The sequence below is a fragment of the Aspergillus uvarum genome, assembly GCF_003184745.1.
Source record: "Aspergillus uvarum CBS 121591 unplaced genomic scaffold BO82scaffold_47, whole genome shotgun sequence".
Lineage (NCBI taxonomy): Eukaryota > Fungi > Ascomycota > Eurotiomycetes > Eurotiales > Aspergillaceae > Aspergillus > Aspergillus uvarum.
In genome coordinates, this window is record NW_020291344.1 from 237957 (window position 1) to 258107 (window position 20151).

At 54.5% G+C, this 20151-nt stretch overlaps 5 protein-coding genes across 5 annotated transcripts; 3 read left to right on the forward strand and 2 right to left on the reverse strand.

Moving 5' to 3' along the window:
• Positions 1-91: 91 nt before the first annotated feature.
• Positions 92-3833, forward strand: BO82DRAFT_434259 (uncharacterized protein). Its single transcript, XM_025640932.1, has 2 exons — positions 92-560; positions 705-3833. The coding sequence occupies exons 1-2, from the start codon at positions 139-141 to the stop codon at positions 3463-3465; spliced, it is 3183 nt and encodes a 1060-aa protein (XP_025489569.1). The 5' UTR covers positions 92-138; the 3' UTR covers positions 3466-3833.
• Positions 3834-4241: 408 nt separating this feature from the next.
• Positions 4242-12079, reverse strand: BO82DRAFT_376521 (uncharacterized protein; the record flags this gene model as incomplete). Its single annotated transcript, XM_025637529.1, has 4 exons — positions 4242-9260; positions 11302-11523; positions 11617-11780; positions 11872-12079. The coding sequence occupies 4 exons, from the start codon at positions 12077-12079 to the stop codon at positions 4242-4244; spliced, it is 5613 nt and encodes a 1870-aa protein (XP_025489570.1).
• Positions 12080-12587: 508 nt separating this feature from the next.
• On the forward strand, positions 12588-15132 carry BO82DRAFT_356548 (uncharacterized protein). The gene is made up of 6 exons (XM_025635756.1): positions 12588-12855; positions 12931-12965; positions 13021-13090; positions 13157-13324; positions 13396-13754; positions 13805-15132. Exons 1-6 carry the CDS (start codon positions 12737-12739, stop codon positions 14950-14952), a joined length of 1899 nt encoding a protein of 632 aa, XP_025489571.1. The 5' UTR covers positions 12588-12736; the 3' UTR covers positions 14953-15132.
• A 275-nt stretch (positions 15133-15407) lies between these two features.
• BO82DRAFT_356549 (uncharacterized protein) lies at positions 15408-17765 on the reverse strand. Its single transcript, XM_025635757.1, has one exon. It carries the CDS (start codon positions 17661-17663, stop codon positions 15708-15710), a length of 1956 nt encoding a protein of 651 aa, XP_025489572.1. The 5' UTR covers positions 17664-17765; the 3' UTR covers positions 15408-15707.
• A 301-nt stretch (positions 17766-18066) lies between these two features.
• BO82DRAFT_356550 (misato family protein) lies at positions 18067-19999 on the forward strand. The gene is made up of 5 exons (XM_025635758.1): positions 18067-18269; positions 18332-18534; positions 18595-19033; positions 19090-19628; positions 19690-19999. Exons 1-5 carry the CDS (start codon positions 18198-18200, stop codon positions 19949-19951), a joined length of 1515 nt encoding a protein of 504 aa, XP_025489573.1. The 5' UTR covers positions 18067-18197; the 3' UTR covers positions 19952-19999.
• The last annotated feature ends 152 nt before the right edge of the window (positions 20000-20151 follow it).

A 20151-nucleotide genomic window follows, 5' to 3' on the forward strand; every position in this document is an offset into this window, starting at 1 on the left:
TGTATCACGTGATCGCGCGTTGCGTCCCGGCGCGTCCCAATCCTCGCCTGCATCAGTAACAGCGGCAGAACACCCGACCTCTTCAACAGAACACCGACACAGCAATCCTTCTCCCTGCTCCTCGGATCCAAAGGCGTTATGGTCTTTAAACCTTTCAAGTCGCCTTTGATCCGCAAGCCCGTTCCATCCACTCCCGCGACCACTCCCGATGCTCCCGCTACAGCTCCTACTCCCGAAGCCGACGCCACAGAAACCACAGACCCCACGGGGGAGCCGCCGACGAAAAAACCGCGCCTCCATCTGGATCCTGCGGTAACGGGGATCGAGAACCGGGGACTTCTCCCAAGTGCCTCGACGAAATCACAACAACAGAGGAAGCGAGGAACATTGTTGTGCTTGGCGCAGGAGCGGGCGACCTTGTCTACAACTTCCTCCCTGTCGTCTCAGGTGTCAGGGAATGATACATTGAAATTGAAGGGGGCAAGGGAAGAAGGCGCGCGGGCCGGGGCCGGGAGGGGTAGTGAGGACGGAAAGGCGACGACGGGCGAGGTCCGAGAGAGGTATTTTAATGTTTTGTGGTGAGTTCTCACTCTCTTTTTACATTGTCTTCATGTCTCTGTCCTTTTTGTGGGTTGTTGTGTTTCTACAGACGCGGAAGTGATCGAGCAGGACTAATCCTCTCTTTTTTTTGTGTGTGTGAACAGGCGCAAAGTCACGACCAAGAAAAACAAAACCTGGGATGGGGATGGGATCATCAAGGTCCGGGATGGGTATGCGTATATGTTCGATCATGCCTCCGGGAAGGATATGGGGCGCGGGATGGTATCGCAGACCCGGTCGTTGGAGGCTGGCGTGATGTTATCGGTTGCCGGGAAGGAGGTCGAGATCGACTGTGAGGTCTCTAGGGGAGAGTATCTGACTGGGAGGGGTCTGTCAGGTGCTGAGCAGAAGGAATCGGCTGTCAATACTAATGCTGCGGTTACGAAACCTCCGGCAACAGCAGCGGCTGGGAAGGCTTCTGTGTCGCTTCGGAGCGCGGGCCTCAACACCAAGGGGGAGATGGGCAAGGAGGATGAGTCTTCCAAACCGAGTCCCATCCGGATCGCGAACCCGGCGTCTAGGAAGGGTGGCATTTCTGGGGCGTACAAGAGACCACTGCTGGATTCCGCGATGATACCACAGACTTCCACCTCAACAGAGATGCCAGTTCCCCGGCATGACCCCGCGCAGCCGGGAGCGTTGGTCATGAAACGCCCGGATTCGGTGCCCAAAGGCAAGAGAGTCGTTGATGTGGTCGTCGATCCGATCCTGGCGAAACATCTTCGGCCGCATCAACGCGAGGGAGTGCAGTTCCTCTACGAGTGTGTCATGGGGATGCGCTCGTTCAATGGCGAAGGCGCGATTCTGGCGGACGACATGGGCCTAGGCAAAACGTTGCAGACCATCACCCTCTTGTGGACGCTGCTGAAGCAGAACCCCGTCTATGGGGATTCCCCAATTGTAAAGAAGGCGCTCATCGTCTGTCCGGTGACGCTGATCAGTAACTGGCGCAAGGAGTTTCGCAAGTGGCTCGGCAATGAACGCATCGGGGTCTTCGTTTTTGACGACAAGCGCAAGCGGCTGACGGATTTCACCAAGGGCAAGGCGTACAGTGTCATGATAGTGGGTTACGAGAAGCTGAGGACGGTGCAGGAGGGACTGGCCAGAGGTAGTGGCGTTGATATCATCATCGCCGATGAAGGACATCGCCTGAAGACCCTCCAGAATAAGAGCGGACAGGCCATTCAGTCCTTGAATGCCACCAAGCGAGTCATCCTATCTGGAACCCCGATCCAGAACGATCTCAAGGAATTCTTCGCTGCCGTCGACCTCGTCAACCCGGGCGTCTTGGGCACTTTCAAGGCCTTCATCAAGGAGTTTGAAATCCCCATCGTCAAGAGCAGACAACCCGAAGCCACCGAGGAGGACATTGAGAAGGGCGAAGCCCGCAATGAGGAGCTCCGCGAGCTCACCTCCAAGTTCATGCTGCGCCGCACGGCCGACATTCTGGCCAAATACCTCCCACCCAAGTCCGAGTACGTCCTCTTCTGCAACCCGACGCGCACGCAAGCCAGTATCTACCAGAACGTGCTGGCGTCGCCTATCTTCCAGAGCGTGATCGGCAACTCCGAGAGCGCGCTGCAGCTCATCACCATCCTCAAGAAGCTCTGCAACAGCCCGTCCCTCCTCTCGCCCAAGGCCAATGAAGACAAGGAGAGCTCGCCTAATTCGACCATCTCCGCGCTGCTCGCCTCCCTGCCTCCCAATCTCCTCCGGCACTTCTCCCCGTCATCGAGCGCCAAGATCCGCGTCCTCGACCAGCTCCTCCACCACCTCCGCACCTCGTCCCGCGCGGAGAAGATCGTCCTCGTCTCGAACTACACCTCAACCCTCAACCTCCTCGCCACCCTCCTCACGTCCCTCTCGCTCCCCTTCCTCCGCCTCGACGGTTCCACCCCCGCCCAGAAACGGCACGCCCTCGTCGAGGACTTCAACCGCCTTCCGTCGGACCTCTGCTTCGCGTTCCTCCTGTCCGCCAAAGCCGGCGGCACGGGGCTGAACCTCATCGGCGCCAGCCGCCTGGTGCTCTTCGACGTCGACTGGAACCCGGCCACCGACCTCCAAGCGATGGCGCGCATCCACCGCGACGGCCAGAAGCGGCCGTGTCGGATCTACCGGATCCTGTTGAAGGGGAGTCTCGAGGAAAAGATCTGGCAACGGCAGGTGACGAAGCTGGGTCTGGCGGACAGCGTAATGGCGACGGCGGCGGCGGCGACGGCATCGGATAGTGCCGGTGCTGCTACCTCATCGTCATCAATGGCACAGTTTTCGCGCGATGAGCTCCGGGATCTGTTCCGATTAGACGAGGAGAGTCGATGTCAGACGCATGTGTTGCTGGGATGTGAGTGTGGAGGAACTGGTCAACCGCAACAACAACAACAAGCGTCTCTTGAGACGGCGGATAATGATGGTGAGGTGGGAGGAGAAGTGGAGGAGGAGGGGGACACCGTCCCCCCGTCTGACGCGGAAGCAGAAGAAGGTGCAGACGCAGAGGAGTTCCCCGACATCCCCACCCTTATCAAGGCCTCGCAGCTCGACATGGAGAAACAGGAGCAGATATCTAGTGCCCCAAACACGCGCAGGACTTCCTCCCGCCGTCAAGCCCCCTCCAACCCCTCCCCACCTCCTCCCCCCCAAAGAAAACCCACCTCCCAGAAACAGCGGATGAAGCAGTCCCTCGCGCAGTACCGCCACATCGACCCCTACCACCTCACCGCCCCGGCCGACGACGACGAGGCGAAATCTCTCGACGTCGTGGCGATGGAATCCGTCATCGACGACGAGGTCCTTGTTGCGATGCTGCGGGACGAGGGGAATCGAGTGGGGTATATCTTCAAGAAGTCGAGCGGTAGCTCGGGAGTTTAGAAGGCCAGGATATAAATCCCCGTATCCGGTCCGCAGAAGAAGAGGCCCGTCTCGATTTGATGATCCATGGGACCCTCGGCTTTTGTCGTCTCTTCTCGGGGATGTTGATCCCGGATGGTATAATTTATCGATATGAGGCTATGAAAATGGAACCGAAGACTTTTTGGAAGGGTATTGGGTGTAATGTGTACAAAGAAAGGTCTTATTTCTAGAGGGTATAGATATCGAAATATATCCGTTTCTTTTGTTTCTTCACTTTGGCTTTTCTCCTGCTACTGAATGTATGATGTTATGCTTCATTGGTCATGTTCGCAGGTGCAGGAGTAACCGAGGGGAGAGATGCCGATGCAGAGAAACTTCAATGAGCCTTGATTTTTACTGCTCCCAAGTCTAACAATTCTAGGATGATACATCTCTGGGATGTGGGTATACAGATCATTTAATCATTATTGAGGTGTGCATAATGTATACTAGAAGCTAATTACACACAGCTTCCCAAAGGGGGGCGCAAGCAAATGGGTATGAGAATGGGTATGCGCAGAAGTTCAACAGCAGCGACACAAAGAAAGACGAACCAGGACATGCAGCAAGACAGGAGAACACATAACAGAACGCTGAAAACCAGGGCATGCTGTTCGTAAAGTGAGGGGGAGAGATGAAGAGATAGATGGAAAGATAGAAAGATATCTGGCTTGAGGTAAGTATTCAACATGATTAGGGAAAGCAAAGAAAGAAAGAGGGGGAGGTGGTCTCAGCCAGCGATGAACAAAGTCCATCTAATACTTGGACTTCCCAACAAGTCCAAATGTGTACGCGGCCTCGGCTTCGCTCTTCATTTGGATCATGTAGATCCGCGAGGTTCCCACCATGACACCGCCCTTCTTGGGCATGGCGCCGCCCTCGGTCTCTTCCCAGACAGAGACAGCGATACCGGTCCGGGCGACCCGCTCGAAGCAGCTCTCGCCAAGACATACGTCCAAGAGCACCTCGCCGCGGGTCTTGCCCCGGATGAGGATACGCTTCTCGGGTTCCGTCGCTCGACGGGGAGATGCGGCCCCAGAGCCGGGGGGACTACCGTCCATGCCGTCCGAGAAAGTGTTCGAATCACTTCTGCCGCCATCGCGGGGTTCCGGAGGTGCAGGCATGATGGTCAGCCTGGCAGCGCCCATGTCGCGCCATTTGGACTGTGTCTCACGCATGTAGAGCCGGATCTTGGCGTTGGAAAGCCCGATTCCGTCCACGCCCTTGATGGCGGCGGCGATGCGCCCGATGCCCGATGAAGGGGATGCATTAGAGCCGAGCGAGTCAGAGTAGAGGCTGTCTTCTTTCTGACCATTGCGAGATGTCAGGGATGAACGGGAGATGTTAAACATCTTGCTTCCGGCGCCAAAGCGCTTGAGGGCCGAAAAAGCACTGCTCACGGTCCCCACGCTGCTGTCGGAATTGTCGGCCTGCGACCGTGGGGAGGTGGTTGCACGATAACTTCTTCTGCGTCGAGGCCAACCGAAAAGACCGCCGGTCCGACTGGGAGACTCTTCTGGAAGAGGTTGGTCGGCATACGGACCTCTAGCATTCTGCAAGGCAATGTAGGTGGGGTTGTTGATGCGCGCGTGGTTGATTAGTCCATACAGGACTTCGCATTCATCTGCATTCCGTGAGCGGAACATGATGTTATTACTCCAGTTTATCTTGGACCGTCTGGTGGGTGGAGAGCGGATGCTAATGTCAATGGCTGTACCACGTCGGATTGGAACAAGGGGGGTAAGCTCAAGCGCAACAAGCGGGCGGAGCTTTGTTAATGTGGCCTCATCTTCAACGCCCATGGGAGCGTCGCTCATATTGTACGCTTCAATGAGACCTGGGCTAACGATGACCTTGCACTCATCGGGAAATATACTTTCCCAAGAGCCCTTGTCAGACCAGGCGAAGACGGCAGCGATAGCAGCAGACGATTTGGCGGGCTGCGACGGAACAGACCTATACCCGCCCTCAGATGCTGCATTCGTCAAGGACAGGGAACTCCTGGCAGAGGTCATGACGGAGTCCTGCACATGGGACTTGGAAAGATGGCGGGCTGGCAAAGACCCAAGTTCATCTTCTGTGTCGTCGTCGGAGCTGTCCGTTGCCGAGTATTCTGACCCCGACTGCATGTCATAGCGCCGCACAGTTGACGTGTCAGAATCTGAGTAAGAATCTGAAGCGGTGGACGGCTCATATTCATGTTTCAAGGGCGATGATCCGCGGCGCTTAAGGCGTACATTGCTTGGGCTTAGCACTGGCACATCCGAAAGACTTGAACCGGTCGAACTTGGCGAGCGAGAATGCGGTGGCGGCGCCGGAGGCTCCTCCTGGTCCGAATCTGAGTGTGCTCGAGAGTCACTCTTGTTTCTTGTTGGGGACTCAGCAAGATAGAGAGACTCGATCGCGGAGTATTCGTCATCTGACGTAGATGCTAAGGATTCGGAGATGTATGTCTGACTACTGCCTCTTCTGAGCTTAGGGATCACAGGCAGGTCCATCGATGGCACGGAGGACAGCCTTCTATCCGGCATCGGTGGCCTTTGAGGGCGATCTTGTTCTTTGGGCTTTTTCTCCTCAGGGCGTTTGGGCTCTTCGAGTTCTCGGGCCTTACCCTTGTCCGGAGATGGTTCCATGGCAGTAGTCGGAGTACTTTCACCATAACGCGAAATTCTCTTGGCCTTGGAGCGTTTCAGTCCGTGGGGTCTGTCATCGCTGGTGAAACTCTTCCGCGGCTCCCTAGCATGAAGGATAGGCTGAGATCGAGGCGGATCTCCCATAGCATAATCTGAGTCTCGCGTGATTGCTGTGTGCAACGATGTATACGAGTCGTTCGCCCATGAAGATCCGACGGTACTCGGGTCAGAGAACTGATCTCTTGGGGTCAGAGATCGACGCTTAGTCCGGATTTCCGCCTTTTCTCCGATCGGTATATTGATATTCGTAGGACTTGGAGGGGATCTCTGTGCCTGGGAAGCTTCAGTGGATGATGAGATTGTTTGTGCTCGTTTCCGCTGCTTGGCTCGGTCGATAAAGCTCTGGGTGCGACAGATGGCTGGTGGAACAGGGACTAGGCCCAGCATCTGCACCCATTCATTCCCAATCTCCTCTTCATCAATTTGGAGAATGAGGAGCTCCTGCCATGGTTTCTCTTGCCCTGGAGCACTTCGCAACATGACGACAATCTCACCCTTCGTATCACCGTTCCGAGCAGAGACACAGCCCAGCGCTATGGGCGGAAACAGTAGCCAGCGATCCGTATGATCAATCTCACAAATTAGCAGATCACCATCTCCTCTGTTTTGCGCGGTTGCATCTCTCAGGAGAAGTTCTGCACGACAGTCGATCACTTGCCCACTGGAATGGTAGAGAGATAGGTTGAAAAAATCACGGGCACGAACTCGTCGAGACCTGTCCACAGTGACCTCAGTCAAAGTACCCAATGTTGCAGGGTCTCGCGCGCGGGTTGCATCAATGCTGGCAGCCGATTCGTCTTCAAGCCTTGCTCTTTCCTCCCTCGCACGACGACGAGCTTCTGTCACCAGGGTCTGATAACCCGAAGCAACTTCCTCCGCTTTTGGGGATGGTTGCAGCGTCTTAATCCCCTTGAACGTCTTTGCAAGGTATTTCAGGCGAACAAGTGGTCGTTTCAAAAGATAGGCAACATCGACTTTTTCGCCGTCACTGTCCACAACATCTCCGTTCTCGTCTCTTGCCATGCCTTCGTCCAGGCTCTTAGTGTCAGCGTTTTCGCCTCCTTCTCCTTCCTCCAGGGGCGCAAGGTTCACTATAACGTCCTTGAATCCTAGTCTCCACGCCTTGAGATACTCGCGATAGACCCTTTGTGCCCCCTGTGCCCAGTTGAGTAGTGCGTCGACATTTTCTTCGGGGATCCGCTTGTGCAATGTCTTTAAACGCTCGATGGCGACTCCCATATCCACAATGGGCTTGCTGAAATTGACCTCGTCTTTAGGGTCCGTTGAAGGGCGGAAGAGACCAGCTGCAATAGCAGAATCAGACCGTGAAAGCACGCAAGTCAGGAGGACAGGAATCACACCGCCGACCAAAGTCTTCAGCTCACGCATGTACTTCGCTTCGTCGGCAGACAACTCCTTGAGTATGTCTGGAATAGTCTCCGATACCACGCGATTCTTCGTCTTCAAGCTCCTCGCAGACCGGAGGCTCCGGCTCCGGCTAGTAGGGGCGGATAAAACCGAGATTAGATCATCATGGGTAGTAAGTCGTCTTTTGAGCTGGGACGAAACTACAGGGAGTGAGTTTGGGTCAAATGAGTCCCGTTCTTCATCGTCTTCCTTTGCCTTGGCTGATGAACCATGTGCTTCTGCAGCTGATGACGCTGTTATATTGCCACCTCTGCTCATTGACTCAACAGATGCGATGGTAGACAGGGGATGTGCTCCGGTGGCAGGGAATGGTTTTGTGCGCCCCAGAGGTACAGGTGCATTGTTACCAGACACTTCCGAGCCCTCAGAGAGCGGCTGAGTTCCGGCCTCAGGCACATCATTCCTCATATCACGAGGGCGGTCTCTGATAGGCAGCTCTTGGCCTCTGGATGACTGTCGACTGCCTGTGCTTTCACCATGTTTCTTCTTCGAAGAGGAACTACCATCTCTTTGTGATCCCGAGCTCACGACGGTTTCCTGCTTCGGCTTGGCCCGGTCGCTTGCCGGGGAACCGCCATCTCTCTTGCTTCGCCGTGAAGCCGCATCCTTGCGGGGCGTGTCACTATCCATGGAATGATCCACATCGCTAGTGAGCGATTGTTCGGATCTTGCGGTCGATTTGTTGTTACCAGATCTCATCTTCAAAGGCGCTGGAATCTCCACGTCCGAGTCCATTCCCTCCTTGAAGGGGTCTGGGGTATTGGACAGCCACGCTTGAATTTTTGCGCCCCGGACTGGTGCTGGTTTGGGTGGATCAGGTTTGGAGAATATCTCTTTCGATGCATCGATCATATGCCCGATTATCCCCCCTTTGGGTGGTTTTGCAGCCGTACGGGCTTTGAGGGCTTCGAGACCAGGGCCTTTGGGACTAGGACCCTTTGACGCTGGATTGGGACCTCGTGCGCGACGTCTTGACAATTCCGAGAAGTCCGCCTCGCTCGTCGCCCATTCTGAGTCGTCGTCTAACGGCGCATCCTTGTACTTCGCACTTTGAGGCTGCTCTGACTTCGCACGAGTATGGCCTTTCGCCGTTGATGGTCGCGACGTCGATTTTGAGGATCCATTGAACGATGCGATTTCCTCCTCCGCCCGATTTTCTGGTATGGTGTCCACATCCCGCGATGCGCGGGACTTTCTCCGCTCCCTCGTCGCAATGTCCGTGGAGCGATCGCGATCGCGACTTCGCGGGGGAGACGACATCTCCTCCTCATCACCCCCGGCCTTGTGCGGTGGCCGCAGTGCATCGTTTGTTGTGTACTGGGAGATGCGCTTGGGGGCTGGGAGTTTCGAGGTCTTGGCCTGCGTCGGCATCCGATTTAGCTTCCAGTGCTCGTCACTGATCACTCGCTTTCGTGGAGTGCTTTCGCTTCGCATCCTCGATACTACTGAGCCATTAGAGCTGCCGAGGGAGGTGTCAAGGGCCAGTTTGGGCTTGGATTCGGCGGCGGAGTTGTTCTCCTCCTCATCGTCGTAGTAAACACCGTCATTGGCGGTAATAACCCCACCTCCTTGCTGCTGCCATTTGCGCACTTTTTCTCGCACAGAGTTTGTGTCGTAAATTCCCAAGGGCCGACCAATATCGAGGGGCTTCGTCTTCGTGGGGGACACTTTGGCGGCTCCCCCACGATTGGAGGGGCGCTGCGGATTGACAGGAGATGGCATGGAAGTCTACAAGCGCGGGCGAATGTTAGCATATCATGTGGGAGCCTCTCCAATGGAGTTGTGGACGGTGGCTGGTGTGATTGAGTAGAAGGTGTGAAAGCGTGGGCCACGGCAACCCGCCGACGTCACTTTTGGTGTTTTGTTTATGAGGGGAAGGAAAAGCTCACAAAGTGAAGATCAGCACAACAGCTCATGCATACCCTGGCGAACAACAACAACAACAACAGGGACTTGCAGGGAATAAATGGATCGAGGAATTATGGGAGGGATCGTCGAAAGGAATTCGAATCGAAAGCAATAGAAGCGAACATTCCACCAGGGAAGACGAAAAAGCAGGCGAGCGCGAAAACAGGCGGTCAAAAGCAGATCGGGTCTCTGTTGCGGTCCTCCACCGGCCGGACAATAACCACGACGAGACCAGCAAGAAACTGGCTAAATTGAGTTTTTGGAGATAAGTCAGAGTTGATCCTCAGTCATTTGCCCGCTATGACTGCTCAATGAAACATCACACCCATTCGGTGATGGGAATGGGCGACCGGACAAAATGAGAGGAGGCAAATGAATGAATGAGGGGGAGAGCGGAGGGGAAAGAATTAGTTTGGTCACTGGTGGAGTTGAGTGTATTGCACGGAGCACTCGAGGTTGCCCTATCTGTCCGGTCTGTGTAGTCACTTAGTTAGTTAGTGTGTATACTACTCTCCCGGGAACTATCTTTTTTGGCAACCGCTGGAAAACCGCAGGCTGCCCGGGAAACCGAAGCGCAAAACGAATAACCAACCAACCAACGCATCATTCAGATGACTTACTTTCATCAGATCACACTGACGCCCAACTCAAGCCAATCAGTTGCTGGAGCCAGCCAACAAGAAGGCAATGCATGAATACTGAGTATAACCTGACCCCAAAAGTTCTCGTCAGGCCGGATAAACCCGTGTTGTGCTGAAAGCTACTATGCTTTTTGCGACCGGTGGTTCGTTCGCCATCCATCAGGTACACACGCACGAGGACGACGGGACTGATCAACCCTTTAATACCACGGAATGATGAGCGAGGGTCTGGGTCTGGCTTACTCTCCTGCTGCAAGGTTGTGGTCATGGCTTGCTGCTGGCTGATGATATCTACAGTGGTTTTGTCCCACGCCTGGCCCCAGTCTCGCCTTCTTCCCTCCCATCCCCCCCTCCCCCTCCCCCGGTCCCAGCGTCCTGCACGGACGCCACGAAGTATATCCTACGAGTTTTTCTCCCTTATAAAGAGACCTTCTGACCCAGAACACATGAGGCAGTCTATTCACTGTGTTCTCGCATCGATTTTCGTCACTTTCTTTGGCCAGGATAGAAGGCCAAGCTCCTCCCCACGTCCCCAACTTAGTAGGCAATAGGCTATAATCTTCCTGGTCGGCGAACAAGCAAGAATCAGGATGCCTAGGACGGTCCACTATGGGGTCTACGCGTCAGAGTGGGCCAAGAGGGATAAAATCACTGCATCTGACTGACTATCGATTGCTATCCTCTGTGTTGTCATGCAATTTGTGCTAGTTTGTTTTCCCGGTCCTCACTGTGCTGTCAACCCGTAACAACGACGAGAGATCCCCTCAATCCGAGCAATGATGGCATGTCTGATTCCCGGCCGGAATGTTGATCCCACGCGGGAAAAGGGCCTACGCTAAATTAATTCCTGATGCGCTTCGTCTGCCCAGCCTAGAACCACCCGGGCAGCAATCGGGGCTAGCGAGGCTCGCGGTGTTTGAATTTCCCCTCGTCTTAAAACCGCCCGGATCTCAATGACATCATCAGTCCCTCTAGAATCATCGCTCTTTGTGCTGCCACGAACGTTCTTTCAAGGCGTCGAAGGCTGCTGATATCGCTCGTATGCTCTGACAGAGGTAATCTATCCCTTGTCAGTGCCTATCTACCAGTCATCAGGCCAAAAGGACAGGACCCAGCCACACGGGCAACTCACAGAATGGAACCACGATCCAAATGAAGTTCATGAAAAAGTAATAGACCCAGAAATAGAAAGCTTCCGGGCGACAATAGGCGATCCCATGCACATAATGATCGAAGAGGCTCGTGGCATAGTAAAGACTGTCGCCATAGAGGTGGCTTATGCAGACAATGATCTGAAAGGGGTGGCGCAGTGAGTGTTGAGTCGCGGTCAAATATGCGACCAAAAAGCACAACGGGCCCCAGACCAGCTATGATACCGGTTAACGAACACACATCTAGCCAGCATTCGGCGCACAAGCAGGCTATTCTGGCCAAGGATAGAGGAAGAGGGTCGGACCTACCACGGTGATGGTCTCCATACAAAGAACAAGCGTGTCGGAAGTCATGTACCGCGAATCCGATAAGGCATATTCTTTCCAGAGCTGCCCGAAGAAGTCTTGAGCGGATGCCATGTGGTCATGATGGACCATGAAGTATCCTTCGAAGAAGCAGTGTATACATCCCGCTGGGGGTTATGTTTGCATGTTAGCGCACCGTGGGCTTTGAGGATAATTCTACCCTGTGGCTGCTGCTATAGAAGCTGAGGCGAGACTTACAGAGCACAAACCACAGAATGGTTATTCGGTCTCGGGTTTGGATTTTCGGTCGTTTGAAGCCGGTCAGCGTCCAGATAGCACCCAGCAAGGCTGTCACACCCACGCTGGCAGTGGCCATGATAGTGAGCAATGGAGCCTCATTGGGCGCGTAGTCCTTGATGAGCGCGTCGATTGGATAGAACGGATGGGAGGGAGTATGAAGTTCCATCTTGATCGATTTTGCAAATGTGTGCAATTGATGTAAGAAATTGTAGGGAGGATCTACAGAATTGTAACACTGAAGAACCAAACAAATTCAATGAAACTGAGATGTCGCATCTCGGGCGGAAAATATATGTTGGATTCAACATTCCCTCTTCGACAGCCTGAGTGATACGTCTATATCTCTAGGCACTGATACACCGCCAACTTCATACTCATCTTGGTCCCCTCCCTAGCATCAACTTCTACTTGGCAGTTTGCCATCTGTTCTTTTCCTGCAGCTTCTATTATTCTTTTCTACTTGATCACTTTTGAGCCTCGATTGCGAGATCCATGATCGACCAGCACATCTCCTAATATGGTTAGCCAGCCACGGGATTACCCGCTAGCCCACTCTGGCTAGAGCGGTAAACCTCAGGCCACCACTTCCAGCTCCGTACTGTAACTAACGATGCTCTGTACGGAGACAGTGAGTAAGTTACTTACCGACTCCGTCTCCAACCCAACTGCGACAAGCTAGCTAGCTAACTTACCTGCTCTTGTTCCCTGTCCCCCTCAGCTCAATCGGCCACCTACCTCGGTCGCCCTCCTGTTAACCATCCCATGGAGACTTTCACTCTCTTCTTCCCTTCTTCTTCCTCCCCCTGCCACATACAATCCCGCAATGGCCCCTGGTCCGTTTAGAAGGAAGCCCTTGGGTCTCGATGTGCCCCGCACCGTTGCGGTCGAGTCGCCGCCTGGCATTGCGGCACTCTTCGTCATTCGTTTCGACATCAAGGCTGGGTGAGTGCCCGCCGGCTTCTGTGATGCATACTCACATTGCAATGAGCTCGCACTGACAGTTTATTTCTGATGGAGCTACGTGATATCCTGGAAACGAACAACCCCTGAGGGTGAGTGATAGCGACAGCATCTCCGAGGAGCGCCCGAGCTTACCCGATCGACCAGTTGATATCGAAGGGGCCGTGGAATATAAATCTCTTCCCTCCGGCCTACACAATGTGTCAGAGGACTTGGTGTAAGTGAACGATTTAAAGCCATGATGTGTGTCGACCGCGTGCTTACGGACGCTCGCTCCTTCCAGGTACTTTATCCACGAGCAATATGCTGGCATCAGTGCTTTCGTCAATTGGCCTGCGGAGGAGGCAGAGCGCAATGCGAAGATGTTCGCCATTGGAGTCCTTGTGCCCTTGAGCTCAGGAAGGCTGGGAAAGAGCTGGAGACATGCGCCGAAGCTCAAGGAATTGGCACAGTGAGTGATCTTGACCCACTTGCGGGTGGTCGCAATGTACCATGTACCTCTGACATTTGCGATTGCTGTAGGAATTATGCCCAGGACATGTCCAATACCCAGCCACTTGCAGAGTACTGGGAGAATCTCCAGACTCGCGAAAGTGACTTGTCTGCCATGCCTCCCGATTCTCCATTGGAATCTCCGCTCAGCTTCCGCCTGAGGGCCCACGGAGACCGAACTGACAGCATACATCGGGGTCGCGCATTTAGTGATGCGATCATGTTGGAAACGCCCAGGCCGGCCCTGACGCCCTTCCACCCAGCTTCTTCCCTTTCTAATTTTCTCGATTCATTCGGTCCCCTAATTTTCCCCCTCTACAGAGCAGCCCTGCTGCGCAAGCGGGTTCTCTTCATGGCGGAGCCGCCAGTTCATGTTCCTTGCAGTTATGGTATGCTCATTCGTCCCTTCCCTCGCGTTGCTGCTAACAGCTTTCCCCAGTATATGATTTGTCTCTATTGGCCTCATTGCCCAACTCTCTTCTTCCCCTGCTTCCTCAGAATGGGCTCCCTCCACCCCGACCACGTTCTCTGTTCAATGTGGGCATACACGATATCCCTTACCTTTCTTCCTTCGTGGGAGTTTCCCCGAATGCCGACCACGACTCAGCCTGGATCGCTTGCAGCACGGACAGCGTCCTAAGTGTGAAGCCCGAACTCTTCGATGTTCTAGTCACCTTACCGCCCCCGCATTCCAGGAACGCGGCGGAGAAGGTGTTCCCCACCGTATCTATCTTCCATACCCAGCCCGCCAAGGGTAAAATGCCTCATTCAGTCGTTCTAAAGGCGACTCAGCGGGATGCGCGCCGCTATTATACTCTCCGCAAGGGGCTCCGCCACGTTTCCCAGAACGAGGATGCCCGAACAGACACTGACGATGATTCCGACGCTGCATCCACCTACTCTTCCAGTCCCATAGTCGAGCCCCTCTCCTGGGCTCGCTTGGCATACACCTCCTTCATCTGGTGGGCGTCCGCGGGCGAGAAACGCGATGGTCTATCCGAAGAAGAGGAGGAAGAGCACCAGATCGAGCAAGACACGCGCCTCCTCGCCAGCGTCGAGACTCTCCCCAGCCCTCCCCTAGGCTCCATCAGCCGTCGAAGCATCCAGCCCCACGAGTCCGCGCAGCAGCCCCCGGAGATCGCCCTGGTCGCATACTTCCGTCGCCTCACCACCCAAATCTTCTTCACCTTGTCCGACGTGATCGCCCGCCACGACAGCCGCAACCTCCCGGACGACGAGGACAACGACGACCTCCTCCCCGACGACGACGACGAACAACCGTACGAAGACGATGAGCCGGACACCGACACCGACCACGCCCTCGCCATCGGCCGCCAATCACCCCAAGAAAACGACTTCCGCCGCCCACTCCTTGCGCGGCAATCCTCCGAGTGTGCCAGCGGCAGCACCCAGGGGGAGGACCCCACGCCCGTCAAGATCACGTCCGAAGACCTGACCGAGATGGGCCTGGACGTGTGGAGCGCCGCCGACCGGGTCTTCGTCGAGGAGCTCGTCATGCTCTGGTGGGGTCGCAAGGCGTACGTCGACAGCGCCCGGATCAGATGTTGTGGGATCTCCCTCCTATAGGATTGATTTGCTTGTACTGTATTTACTGCCGTGATACTCCTAGCCGTCTTTTTCCTGCTTCCCGTCCGTTTTTTCCATTTCAGCCCTGATGCGCGCAAAAGAAGACATAGTATATATTCGTAGTAAATCACTGCTATAGAGGCATACTTTCTCCCTCGTCAAGGTGTGATGTACGCGCAAGTCAAACCCACAAAAGTCTTTTCCCCGTGTGAATAAATCCCAGAACCATCGACCGGGCCATTCGTAGCTGTCTAACTGCATAGTGTCTAAGTATAGCCAGTAGGTCACATGGGATAACAGAAAGAGGAGGAACAGGAGATATATCCAAGCGAAGAAATGTTCACACGCACGACCGCATACCAGACAAAGGAAATGTTACCGAAGAAACTGAGAGAAGAGAGTGTGAGAGCATAGACAGACACCCGAGTTCAGGTGCTGAGCTTTGGTGGAATGGCAAAAAAAAAAAAAAAAAAGGTTGATTTCATGAGACTAGACAAAACAAACAAAATTTCACCAGGAATGTTCATCAAGATCTTTTGGAGACGTGCCATGAATGCCAAGAACGAACAAAACCGCAAAAAGAGACATGAAAAAGGCCCAATCTCCCCAAAAAACGCCATGCCACTCGGAGTACCGGGGTATCAAGAGAGAGAGAGTTGAGTCATTAAGCTAGAGTTCTGAGGAAGAGGTGTAGGGGGGAGAGGGAGGCAGGATCAAATTGCGTCTGAGCCCGCATGGATGGGATAAGAGAGAGGTTAGTGGTAGGAGGACATGCGGATGGGAGCACTTATATCGCGCCGATCCCGGATAGAGCCATCGCTTCGGGCTTCTGTGTGATGAAGACCAGGGATTCGCCGTGCAGATCGGACGGGAGTGACGCCCATCCCGCCGGAGCGCAGGGCACTTTCCCCAGCACTGATGGAGCGCTTCATCGTGCTCGTCCTGCCTCGACGCGCTCGGATCTGTGCCAGGGCCTCTTCCCGGCTGATGGGAGTGCCTGGGACATCAGCAAAGCGATTGGACGATGACTCGTCGCCGGCTCGTAGGGGGATTTTCCTCAGGTCATCGTGCACTTGAGAGTTTCTGGCACCGTGCACCACGGGCAACACAGGATCCCACGGAACATCAACGACTACTGAGGACCGGTGAGCTTCAGGAGTTGAGGTTGGGACAAAAGCCTCGCTTTCCATGATGGAATCATATGGTGTCTCATGTCTGTGGGTAGCATGCTTGGAGACAGGACTACCTGTCATCGCTGGAGCTTCAGCTTCGCTCTCAACTTCTGCCAATGGTGAATGTAGCGCATTCGCGGGGAGCTGCTTCCGTGGAGATCCTCGGACAGGCGAAGGGATCGTGTGGAAAGTGCCCGTGGCAGGCGAAAACGTGATAACAGGCTCCTCCGCAGGGTCATCGTCGTCATCTTCAGCATCTTCCACAATCTCTTGCTCGAACTCCTGAGCCTCCTCCAAGTCATCATCATCGTCCACTGTCTCTTCCAGATTCTCTTGTGTAGCGAAACCAGCAGGCTCGCCGACGGGCGTGTGCGATTCCACCTCGTCGTTTGTCGGGACGCCAATGTGATCTCCATGTTGCTCAGTACAGTGTTCGTGCTCCTTCTGTTCGGCTGCCTCGACTGTCCCCGCTTCATGCACATGGTCGATTTCCTCTGACTCGGTCAACCGGCATGAACAGCGCTTAAATTGACACTCAAGTTTGAGGAACTCGATTAAATCTTCGGCATCTGTTCTTAGCTGACGCTCGCGCTTGAGGATCCGTTCGAGTTCTTCCACCTTGTCATGGTCCGCTGCTGACACGGTATGTTCCTGGACTTCTTGTCGGGGAGTGAGGTCTGATAGCCTCTGTCGCTTCGGAGGAGTTTGGTGTGCAGGCGATGGCTTCGTGGCATGGACCATGGGTGAGTTGACGGAATCTTCGGCCGACCGTTTGGGTCTCCGAGGCGTAGGGGTGAGCAGTAGGGCGAGATCGCCTTCCGCTAAAGACATTCGTCCGGCGCCCTCTTGGCTAAGCTTGAGGGTATGGGCTTTTAGGCTTCGCGACTTGATATTGGCCTCCGCAACGCGTAGCTGCTCTTTGAGAACCTCCATTTCCTCTGTAAGACCGGCGAGGGCGTATGCGCGCTCGAATGCCTCCTGTTTTGCCTGCTCTTTGGCTCGGCGCTCCGCCTGCGCTTCCTCTTTGAGGGCTTTGGCCTCTGCCCGGGCATGTTTCAGGTCCTCCTGTGCCTTGACAACGACCGAGCCAGCGCGGAAAGCCTCCTTCCTGGCTTTTCTAATCTCCTTTTCGAAAACCGCCCTCTCGTGAGCTTGGCGTTCCTTCGAGGTTTGAAGTTCTTCGAGCAATGATTCCAGGCGTTCACTGATACGTCGTTCGCGAGCCTGGGCTTCTGCAAGGTCTGAGTTGGCATGCGCCAGAGCAGACTCTGCCTCTTCGCGTCCTAGGATGGCGCGCTGCAAGGCTGCCGAGTTGCTAGCCGTCTGTTGCTGATGAGCGTGGGCGGGACTGTTGCCTCGCGAGGAGAGACCGTTAAGATAAGCGACCTTGGATTGAACATCGGAAAGACCCCTCGAGTGTGATCCTCGGAGGTTAAGGATGTTGGAAGTCAATGAAGAGTTGGGGGTGAACTGTTGATTCATGCGTTCGGGCGATAGGGGGTTCAGGGCCTTCGTCGGGCTCGAAAACGGGGAGTCCATGACGAACAGCCTGTGTGTTATGAGGGGGGAGGGGGTTGTGATAGTCAGTAAAGTGAGAATAGCAGTCAGTCTTCGGTTCAGAACATGACAGTCATGCCCGAGAGGGAATGGATGACACCGGGTCGACGGTCAGACAGACAGACAAACGGACTGGGATTGAAAATGAACCCACTGATCTCCTCCTATCGGTGACGCACCCACTCTTTTCCCGAGTCCCGCTTGTTTGTTGCCCGCCGCGTGATCACCTGACCGTTGCCCAGGACAACACACTTTAGCCGAGTTGGGCAAGCGGGGCTGCTAGCCTCAAAAAGGGAATGGCCTGTGCTGGCGGCGCATCGAAGCTGTGTGATCATTGATGCGATGAGGTTAAATGCCCCAGTCGTCAGATTGGCTAAAGTCTAGGCTCATCCATGATTGTCGCCTGCAGCGCTGAGTTTGACAGTCGAAGATATTCCATGAGCGAATGCTCCTGACGTATCCAGGCATCAGATCAATCCCCCATTTACGTAGTGCGAATCGGATTGAGAATTGAATATGCATGAGATTATCACCCTACAGCTCGGTCAACGAGCAAATTATCTGGCTACCCACTTCTGGAATCTTCAAGTATGCTTCGACTGTGCCTGACTGAAACCCTAACCTGGAATCCAAACTAAATCGCCAGCTAGGAATCTTACTTTACATACAATGAGGATGAAGAGTCCCCCGTAGATCATGACGTTCACTTTCGACCTGGTGTCGCCGCAGATGGTACAGAGACCTTCACTCCTCGAACTGTGATCTATGATTTGAAAGGCGGCTTTGGCACTCTGCGCAAATACAATGCCCTCTACCAGCTGTCAGAGGATGCCAACCCCGGTCAAGGACTGTGGTAAGTGGTCACCATCGCCGGAAAATCCGTTTCCAGGTTTTTAATGCTGTGATGGTGCAGGGACGGAAAGGAGGTCCTACAGCAACAGACCCCCATCCTTCAGAGTGATTACCAGAAGAACCTGGATGCAGGACTACCCGCTCCCACGCTATCTTCTGAGACGGTTCGATACTGGTCAGACTATAATCGTCTCTTCTACCACCCCCGATCAATTGTTCAGCTGAATGAGTACGAGCTGAACTCCAAGATCATGCCATTTGAGGACTGGGGAGTAGGGGAGGACCTCTTCCACGATCTCGACAAAGAGCATGATTTGTTAGATCGGGACCTGAGGCCCTTTGCAGAAGAGTGCGACCAAATGCGCGCAATCCAGCTTTTCACAGGCTCAGATGATGCATGGGGTGGCTTCGCTGCCCAATATGTCGACAGAATTCGGGATGAGTATGGCAAGAAGGCAGTCTGGGTGTGGGCTGTAGAGAATGGCCGCAAGGTTGACCGGGTGAGTCTTGATTCCTCTTGTTGGCTGGCCTGCACCATCCTCGCTGACCCCGGCAGCAAACCCAATACAAGCGTGATCTGAATAAGTCCCGGTCCATCTACGCTATTGCTCCTCAAGCCTCTCTATATACGCCTATCGTCGACCCGCCTAGCCGGCTGCCGTCAACAATTCATATCGACCCTCACTCTGAGTGGTACACTTCAGCACTGATCAGTTCCGCCTTGGAGAGTGTGACCCTTCCCACCCGTCTTCGCCCGTATCACGACTTTGAGGCCTCATTGGCAGGGGACGATGGCGTCCACAAAATCTTCGAGCTCCAGTCTACGATTGTGCCAGATGACGAGGTTGCCGAGCACTCCACTCAAGGACCTAAGGCCCACGCCGGTCAAGAAGAGAACACGGAAGGCCCAAAGCCCCAGACGAGATTCGAACTAGACTTCACATACAACGGCCTGGGCAGCGACACAGCTCATATCTTCAATCAACTTCAAGTGTCGCGGGGCATAACCACCGAGCGGAAAAGCCAGTCCTCGGCCGAGAACGTGGGTATCGTGCGCCGGCAACGACTCTACAATTCTGAGCCCATGTTCCAGAGGTGAGGAGAAAGAGCTCATAACCTGTTCACCAAGCTAAATACTGATTGATCATATCGATAGATTTCATGCGCCGCTGGCGTTCCCTATCTTGGATAGCTTCCCTCACAACATGTTCACTCTTCCCCAGGCGAAGGAGAAGGTCCAAGTGCTTGCCGCGTTGACTGCTTCCTCGCGGACGGCCGAGAAGCTTAAGGAGCTAGAGACGCTCGCCGGGCGAGTCGCACGAGTGGATGAGAGAGAGGCTCTAGTCAACGGGTTGGGTGAGATTCGGGAGTCGTATGAGACTGGTTGGATGAGCGACTCCGACTTTGATGACGACTAGACGTACGGAGTAGCAAGCATGAGACAGGGGAAAAAAATATGTGCTGCATAGTATTGCATCCCTAGTGCATGGCGTCCGTAAATACAGTAGACCCTGGAATTGGTGGGGACCCGCAGTGCAAACAAAGCGGGCGGTGTGCGGTGTTTGCATCATTCGGCCGGCCAAACGTGGCCTCTCCAATCGATTCATCGAACATTCGA

Coding starts and splice junctions, on each gene's coding strand:
- BO82DRAFT_434259 (XM_025640932.1), top strand. CDS start 139: ATGGTCTTTAAACCTTTCAAGTCGCCTTTGATCCGCAAGCCCGTTCCA. Junction 561..704: donor ACGGGCGAGGTCCGAGAGAG/GTATTTTAATGT, acceptor GTGTGTGAACAG/GCGCAAAGTCACGACCAAGA.
- BO82DRAFT_356548 (XM_025635756.1), top strand. CDS start 12,737: ATGGCCCCTGGTCCGTTTAGAAGGAAGCCCTTGGGTCTCGATGTGCCC. Junction 13,091..13,156: donor AATGTGTCAGAGGACTTGGT/GTAAGTGAACGA, acceptor CGCTCCTTCCAG/GTACTTTATCCACGAGCAAT. Junction 13,755..13,804: donor TCATGTTCCTTGCAGTTATG/GTATGCTCATTC, acceptor AGCTTTCCCCAG/TATATGATTTGTCTCTATTG.
- BO82DRAFT_356549 (XM_025635757.1), bottom strand. CDS start 17,663: ATGGACTCCCCGTTTTCGAGCCCGACGAAGGCCCTGAACCCCCTATCG.
- BO82DRAFT_356550 (XM_025635758.1), top strand. CDS start 18,198: ATGCATGAGATTATCACCCTACAGCTCGGTCAACGAGCAAATTATCTG. Junction 18,270..18,331: donor CCCACTTCTGGAATCTTCAA/GTATGCTTCGAC, acceptor ATCGCCAGCTAG/GAATCTTACTTTACATACAA. Junction 18,535..18,594: donor AACCCCGGTCAAGGACTGTG/GTAAGTGGTCAC, acceptor GTGATGGTGCAG/GGACGGAAAGGAGGTCCTAC.